Source organism: Pollicipes pollicipes, unplaced genomic scaffold (genome assembly GCF_011947565.3).
Source record: "Pollicipes pollicipes isolate AB1234 unplaced genomic scaffold, Ppol_2.1 Scaffold_7231;HRSCAF=8579_pilon_pilon_pilon, whole genome shotgun sequence".
NCBI lineage: Eukaryota > Metazoa > Arthropoda > Thecostraca > Pollicipedomorpha > Pollicipedidae > Pollicipes > Pollicipes pollicipes.
The window spans coordinates 27,433,074-27,441,079 of NW_023597034.1; the positions used below are offsets into that span (position 1 = coordinate 27,433,074).

Genomic DNA, 8,006 nt, shown 5'->3' on the forward strand with positions numbered 1-8,006 from the left:
GTCAACACACTTTGTAAATTTGATGTCTCTAGCTTTCTTGGTTCCCGAGATCTCAGCGGGTCAAATTGATGCGCATTGCTCGGAGTAGAAACTTTGCGGGTCTAAAAAGCTGCCATTTAGAAAGTACCACTGAGGTGCATTCGCCCCTTCCCTCCCTGCAGGCCTGCGTGGACCAAAGGCCAAAACTTTGTAGAACTATTACGATGTAAGTAAAAACTTCTGGTAGGAAGCGGTGCTTAAAGGGAAGGGAGATCACGTTGCGCTTTTACACATATAATTCACATTTTTGAAAAGTCTGACTAGTTGGGCTTGGTTTTCTGTAATCTGCGGATTACATGGGACCAGGCCTCAGGCGGCTACACAAAATGTATCTCATGCTGACAACCCAACCACCGAGCATTTCAATAACATGCTCGCCAGGTAAAGCGTGCTGCATACGTTTATCCGGCGAGAGCCGTACTGTACATGCCTGGTAGACACTCGAGGATCCTCGAATGTCTACCAGGCATGTACCTGGACCGGAGAGGTCAGTCCAAGATCCACAGGGTCTTTCAGTGACGAGATATGTGTCCCAGATTCTGCGTATTCGTTGTTGAGATCTACTCGCATGCCTTGTTCCTTCATGCGTTACGAAAGGAGAGCAAAGGTATCATCAAGGGGGAGAAATTACTCACCAGGCTCAGCAGATTTTCAGAAAATGGCCACCTGGCCTCTTAACATGTGCTTTCAGTATGTTTGACACAAGAAGGCTCTGTACTGGACGACCGCTGGGGAATCATGGGCTTTGAGGTCGACTCATAGGTGACATTAAGCGATTGTGGACCGCCGTGGTATACGTTTGCCACATGACACCGCCGTTCCCCGGATGTGATAAACTGTCCATAGACACGTACGTACGTTTACGACTGGGCAGTTTAGATGAATGGCGAAACTACCGCCTCATTTCTCCTGCAGCTGCAGCAACGGGGACGGTTGCGTCTATAATTTCCTGGGGTGGTTGAACGACGACTGGTTTCAGCGGTAAACCAAATATGCTTAACTCATGTGGCGTAATATTTCGGTTCCTTGCAGCAAACTGTTGCATTGAGAAGTGTCTCATTAAAGAAGCACAGCAGGACACGCACACTGAAACTGGAGCAGTCTTATAATAGCTCTTGCAGGAACCCATACCACTCCATCACGCGTGAAGGCTGGCGCATAAGGCTATCTTCGCAGAATGGTTGTGTAATGTTGCAGCCGCTGCGCCCTGAATAGCTTGGCTTGGCCAAGTCCCGCACCGGTGAGAGGGTAATGACAGCACCTGACCCATTTAGAGGCATCTCGCTCATATTGTGACGTCATGAGCAGCTTGCATCTTGGATGATATCGCTAACGCTGGTCCGGTATCACTGGCCACAGAGCGACGATCACAAATCTGAAGACAGGGGACAGCTGGCATGTGACGTCATACAAATACCCTGAGAGTAGCATAGAACTAAAAATTTTGGAATGGCGCAAAACTAAGTTTGGAATGAAAATGTTAAAACAGCATCATTCTAACTGCTATCAGAATGACCATCGGCAAAACAAACTAGTTGTGTGGACGGCATGAGCGTAAGATACTCTGTTGGTATGAACAAAATGGCCCACTTTCAGTTACGCAGGTGAAAGGAATCAATGTGCAAACGATGGCAATATTATACGGCAAGCGAATGGTAACAATAACATAGCAAATGAACAGCGGAACACAGGAGCACAAAAAAGTCGTTCATACAATACTGAAGGGCATAAAACAGAGTCGGATGCGCAGAAAGCTGATGAGCAGTTGCGCTTAATTCACATTAGCTGCATGATTTTCGGGCCGTGCTGAAGCCGAGATGAATCATGCATCTAGGTAACTAGGGTAAGGGCCGCGACAATCAATGCATCTGGACAGAAAAAATTGCCAATTTTGCGTTTTACGGCTTCCTGACGTTCGGAATCCTGGCTCTTCAATACTGCAGCTTATTTTGAGCCGGTTGAACTCAGGTTGAACATGCCTTTGTCGAAATTAAGGAATTCGGATTGGGTCGAAAACCGACGGCTTTAACCGGATCAACCAGCGTGCATCTGTTTTCTACCGTTTTGGCTCAAAAAGAGTAATTGCATGCAAATCTCAACAGTTTTCAAGGCTGTGACCAGCAGTCACACTTCACCAGACGTTCATGCTCCTGGCCTTACAACACCTGCCGAATGCCGGAGAGGCGGATAGCTGGCGTAAGCGTCACATAGATAACAATGCTAACGGCAAAACCGACGGTGGAAACGACTATTCCACTTGTTACATGCTGTTCCAAATTGCGTAGCGCCAATTGCCGAAGACCTCCCACAGGAATGTTACAAATAAAAACGGTGCATCTGCAGACAGGCCCTCCTCTTGGCCATGTGAGACGTAGCCACGCATGGGAGCCGGTGTCAGGTAAGCATGACGTCACGTGGGTGAGGCCAAAACAGCTGGCTCATTTATAATCTGTTCATGGAAGGCAAAGGGCTCATTTGGCAAATCCAGGTCCATCATGACGCAACAAATGCCTCATCTGCATCTTCCTCCATGATGCAACCCACAACTTTTGCTCTTTCGAAATCGCACCGTGTATGCCTATGGCTTAGAAACCGCTTGCTTGTATGTCCGTATGCCTTTGATCTTAAAGCCAATGGCTTACTGGTAAACCGATGAAACTAAGTCATTTATTTGGAATGCGTTCAGAAGATATGTATAAAACCGGTACATGTTGCTGCCCACTCCGTGAGACTGACGACTTGCATTCACCTTGATTCATTGCGCCGCGTACGGATGATCCTTGATCCTGAAGCGAACCGTCCGAGCCCCTGCGTGAACTCAAGCAGCCCAGGAAGGTCAGCCCCTCCCCCTTCCATGAACTTCCTTCCTCCCCCTTCCATCGCGCCACCGGCAGCGATGGCTGAGACCTGCCGGCGGGTGCGGGGGGCGTCGCCCATGGTCGACCCCTCCGAAGTGGCGTGCTTCCGGCGGGCGGTGCCGGCGGAACCGCTATAAAGCGGGACGCCGCCGCCCGGTCTGCAGTGTGCCCTCCATCGTCGACCGCGCTCGTCCTCTTGCGCTCTCTCGCCGCCCGCGCCGCCGCAGCCAGGATGATGTTCAAGGTACGGTGTCGGTCCTAACACGCGCTGTTTGCTGGCTGTTCAATGGATGAGGACGATATGCCGTCGCACGGTCCAGCTTTGTACAAGTGGCAAGTGGTGATCATCTAGGATCCTTGCAGTGGAGGTTCCCGAGAAGCGATCGAAGGGGGCATTTCAACTTTTTGTAGAGGGTCTGCATACGTAAAAAATAACTTCACTTTACAGCTTGGAAAGTTTGAGTGATGGAGTAAGAGTCACACGCCACATGGCAATCTCCCCTCCCCCGCCTGTCTCTGCCCACGGGTTCTTGAGCATTTCCGTTTGGAATATCTTGGAGGTCATATTTACTGTTGAGCTGTTGTCGTTTTCATGGATGGCCGGGCTGGGCATTTAAACTTATTTGTAAAATGGCCACGCCTTTTGGTAGGATACGCGCTGTGTGGAGGAGCTGGTCTACGGACGAAAATATCGGGATATGTAAAGCATCACGCGTCAGAGACTGCCCAGCTGAAACATGCCAGACGTTTAGGTTTAGCGGTTGCGTTGCTTTTGACCGTCGCGTTACCGTTTTCCCTCGTTGCATGCATTCCTGAGGGTGCAGAACTGAAAGCCTTCTTTCACGTCCACCAAGAGCTGCATTGCCCCAAGCAAGTTGGGCATGACGTTGAGCACCCGGGCAGCATGGCTTCGTCTACACAGCCGTTGATTGACCGCCACCCGACGTTACAGATTGTGCTTCTGCTGGCCGTTTTGGCCGCAACCAACGCCTTCTTCCTGAAAGGATTTGGCGGCAGGAGCCACGGCCGCGGCCACGGCCACGGATACGGACACCACGGCTACGGCCACGGCCACGGCAACGGCTACGGCCATGGATATGGCCACAGCTACGGCTACTACCAGCCCGTCAGCTACGACTACGCTGACTATGACTACGGCTACAGCAGCTACGGCTACCACTGAGTCACGGAGTGTCCGGTGACGAAGCGCCCACCCTACTGTTTCATGCTGTGCTCTTCCACGCTGTGCTTGGGTCACAAAACAGCCACAGCGATGGTGCATCTACGTCTACCCGTCCACTGTACGGTGCTCCACGCGGGAGTCGTCTCAGGTGCGCGTGCTCCCCGCATGTGTAGCTCTCCTCATGTGAAAAGCGTGGCTAGTGCCACAGATCGTGTTCGTGCAGCGCATTAGATACGTTTGTCATTGACGTGCAAATGCCTCAGTCATCATATTCTTCTTTGGATTCATTGTCATTTCCTCTGCTGTAACCGGTTGAGACTTGTGATGATGTACGCGTTTTATTTATGCCATGTGAATACATACTATGTTTCTACGATGATTTTCATTCCAACTGACGAATGTTATTCTTCCTGCCACGACCGCCTTTGGCAACATAAGAAGTTGCCGTACAATTGAAAGGAGATGTGTAGGATTGGGCATAAACAGCATATTTCAGATAATCAAATGCAGTTTTCTACGATTATTTGGTGAGGTTCCTTTTCCTGGATGCGAGCGCCCTAAGACGTACTCAGTTTACTATGGAACGTACCACCCACAGAAAGCTTGGCATGAATAAAGTCACCGGGAAACACAATCCACTTTTAAAGCGCTCAATAAGCCAAGGATGAGCAGTTGTAGGCATTTGTTTAGACCCAGTGAAGGTGCAGGGAATATTCTGTGCCTAAGCCGATTCTACGAAGCCCTAAAATCTCCAAAGCGTCCGGAATGCTTTCGAGATGAGTATTGACCGGATGTGGCCACGGCTCTGATATAACCCCGGATGTGGTTCAAAAAACAACCTAGATGTGGTCCAGAAACAGCCCGGGCTACGGCAGGTCCATGCCCATAAGCGAATGGCATCGCCGAGAAAGTCAGACACTCCCAGGATCATTTCACTACCAATATTTTAATCCCTCACGCTTACCTCGAGTGACTGAATTCAGGGACTGCTCCACATTTGCAAGCAGCTATGAAATGAAATGGCTTCAGCCCAACTGTTAATAAATTGCTTTGTATCCCGTGGACATCTGGTGTTGAATCGTTGCAAATGCAAAGACTTTCGTGACCATATTTTTTCTTGCCCATGGGCACAATACAACGATAACGCGAGTGGTGTCCGCGTATGTTTGAATGGCGCCATACATCTCTGGCCGACTTTGGATCGATTTTGGATCATACTGAGCCCGTAACCATTGCCGGCCTTCTCGAATTGACCGTGGCCATATCCACCTCGAGTTCGTTCCGGACGATATGGAGATTTTAAGGTTTTGCAGGTTTAACTTAGATACGGAATATTCCTGCACCTCTATTGTGTCTGAACAAACGCAACCGTTCGTCCTGGACGTATCGGAGGTCCTGACTGTGCATCCTGCTTGCCGAGAACTTGAGTATGTCTTGGATTTATAAGGGCACCTCCGTTTAGAAAAAGGCACCTCACCAAAAACATGTAGAAAGCTTCATTTGTTTGTCTGAATATGCTCTTTATGCCTCACTCTACACATCTGCTTTCAACTGTACGGCAACTTCTTATGTTGTCAAAGGCGGTCGTGGCAGGAAGGGTAGCTTTCGTCAGTTTGAATGAAAATAAACGTAGAAACATAGTATGTATTCACATGGCATAAATAAGCACATACATCATCACAAGTCTCAACCGGTTACAGTAGAGAAAATGACAATGAATCCAAAGAAGAATATGATGACTGAGGCATTTGCACGTTAATGACAAACGTATCTAATGCGCTGCACGAACACGATCTGTGACACTAGCCACGCTTTTCACATGAGGAGAGCTACACATGCGGGGAGCACGCGCACCTGAGACGACTCCCGCGTGGAGCACCGTACAGTGGACGGGTAGACGTAGATGCACCATCGCTGTGGCTGTTTTGTGACCCAAGCACAGCGTGGAATAGCACAGCATGAAACAGTAGGGTGGGCGCTTCGTCACCGGACACTCCGTGGCTCAATGGTAGCCGTAGCTGCTGTAGCCGTAGTCATAGTCAGCGTAGTCGTAGCTGACGGGCTGGTAGTAGCCGTAGCTGTGGCCATATCCATGGCCGTAGCCGTTGCCGTGGCCGTGGCCGTAGCCGTGGTGTCCGTATCCGTGGCCGTGGCCGCGGCCGTGGCTCCTGCCAAATCCTTTCAGGAAGAAGGCGTTGGTTGCGGCCAAAACGGCCAGCAGAAGCACAATCTGTAACGTCGGGTGGCAGTCAATCAACGGCTGTGTAGACGAAGCCATGCTGCCCGGGTGCTCACGTCATGCCCAACTTGTTTGGGGCAATGCAGCTCTTGGTGGACGTGAAAGAAGGCTTTCAGTTCTGCACCCTCAGGAATGCATGCAACGAGGGAACACGGTAACGCGACGGTCAAAAGCAACGCAACCGCTAAACCTAAACGTCTGGCATGTTTCAACTGGGCAGTCTCTGACGCGTGATGCGTTACATATCCCGATATTTTCGTCTGTAGACCAGCTCCTCCACACAGTGCATATCCTACCAAAATGCGCAGCCACTTTACAAATAAGTTTAAATGCCCAGCCCTACTAACCATAAAACCAGCAATGCCCTGACTTCCAAGGTATCCCAAACAGAAATACTCAAGAAGCCATGGGAAGACACAGCGGAAGGTGGATACACATGCGGCACGTACCCCATTATGTTCCCTTTCTCCATTATTCAGACTCTCAATACTGTAACATGAAGTCACTTTTTGCGTGTATAGACAGTCCACAAAAAGTTGGAATGCCCCTTCGATCACTTCTCCGGAACCGCCATCGCAAGGATTCCAGATGATCACCACTTGCCATTTGTACAAAGCCGGGCGAAACCGTGCAACGGCATATCGTCCTCATACGTTGGAACAGCCAGCAAGCAGCGCGTGCTAGGACCGACAGCGTACCTTGAACATCATCCTGGCTGCGGCGGCGCGGGCGGCGAGAGAGCGCAAGAGGACGAGCGCGGTCGACGATGGAGGGCACACTGCAGACCGGGCGGCGGCGTCCCGCTTTATAGCGGTTCCGCCGGCACCGCCCGCCGGAAGCACGCCACTTCGGAGGGGTCGACCATGGGCGACGCCCCCCGCACCCGCCGGCAGGTCTCAGCCATCGCTGCCGGTGGCGCGATGGAAGGGGGAGGAAGGAAGTTCATGGAAGGGGGAGGGGCTGACCTTCCTGGGCTGCTTGAGTTCACGCAGGGGCTCGGACGGTTCGCTTCAGGATCAAGGATCATCCGTACGCGGCGCAATGAATCAAAGTGAAAGCCAGTCGTCAGTCTCACGGAGTGGGCAGCAACGTGCACCGGTTTTATATACATCTTCTGAATGCTTTCCAAAAAAAAAACTTAGTTTCACCGGTTTACCAGTTAGCCAATGGCTTTAAGATCAAAGTCATAAGGACATACAAGCAAGCTGTTTCTAAGCCATAGGCATACACGGTGCGATTTCGAAAGAGCAAAAGTTGTGGGTTGCATCATGGAGGAAGGTGCAGATGAGGCATCTGTTGCGTCATGATGGACCTGGATTCGCCAAATGGTCAGCCCTTGGGCTTCCATGAGCAAGTCATAATTGAGTCAGCTGTTTTGGCCTCTGCCACGTGACGTCATGTTTACCTGACACCGGCTCCCATGCATGGCTACGCTTCACATGACCAAGAGGAGGGCATGTCTGCAAATGCACCGTTTTTATTTGTAGAATGGACGTGGGGAAGTCTTCGGCAATCAGTGCCACCTACTGAGACAGAACGGAAACGCGGAATAGTGATTTCCACCGCTGTTTTTTTCGGTACCGTATTATCAATTGGCTACATCGATAGGCCACATCGCGCGTGGCCACTCGTCCGGAAAGTTCATCTGGTCAGCAATCCCCCGAAGCAGAGTACCCCAATCTGCTCT

The 8,006-nt window shown here is 50.7% G+C and overlaps 2 protein-coding genes across 4 annotated transcripts; one reads left to right on the forward strand and one right to left on the reverse strand.

Annotated features, from left to right (window-relative positions):
* The first annotated feature begins 3,065 nt into the window (after positions 1-3,065).
* On the forward strand, positions 3,066-4,453 carry LOC119110653 (fungus-induced protein 1). Of its 2 annotated transcripts, none has more exons than XM_037234553.1 (2): positions 3,066-3,141; positions 3,850-4,453. In XM_037234553.1, exons 1-2 carry the CDS (start codon positions 3,130-3,132, stop codon positions 4,078-4,080), a joined length of 243 nt encoding a protein of 80 aa, XP_037090448.1. In that variant the 5' UTR covers positions 3,066-3,129; the 3' UTR covers positions 4,081-4,453. The 2 variants fall into 2 exon arrangements, with proteins under 2 accessions (XP_037090448.1, XP_037090447.1); XM_037234552.1 differs by having other exon boundaries at positions 3,077-3,140; positions 3,843-4,453.
* A 1,288-nt stretch (positions 4,454-5,741) lies between these two features.
* LOC119110706 (fungus-induced protein 1-like) lies at positions 5,742-7,093 on the reverse strand. Of its 2 annotated transcripts, none has more exons than XM_037234612.1 (2): positions 7,018-7,093; positions 5,742-6,310 (listed from the first exon to the last, which is right to left on the reverse strand). In XM_037234612.1, the coding sequence occupies exons 1-2, from the start codon at positions 7,027-7,029 to the stop codon at positions 6,083-6,085; spliced, it is 240 nt and encodes a 79-aa protein (XP_037090507.1). In that variant the 5' UTR covers positions 7,030-7,093; the 3' UTR covers positions 5,742-6,082. The 2 variants fall into 2 exon arrangements, with proteins under 2 accessions (XP_037090507.1, XP_037090506.1); XM_037234611.1 differs by having other exon boundaries at positions 5,742-6,317; positions 7,019-7,082.
* Between the last annotated feature and the right edge of the window lie 913 nt (positions 7,094-8,006).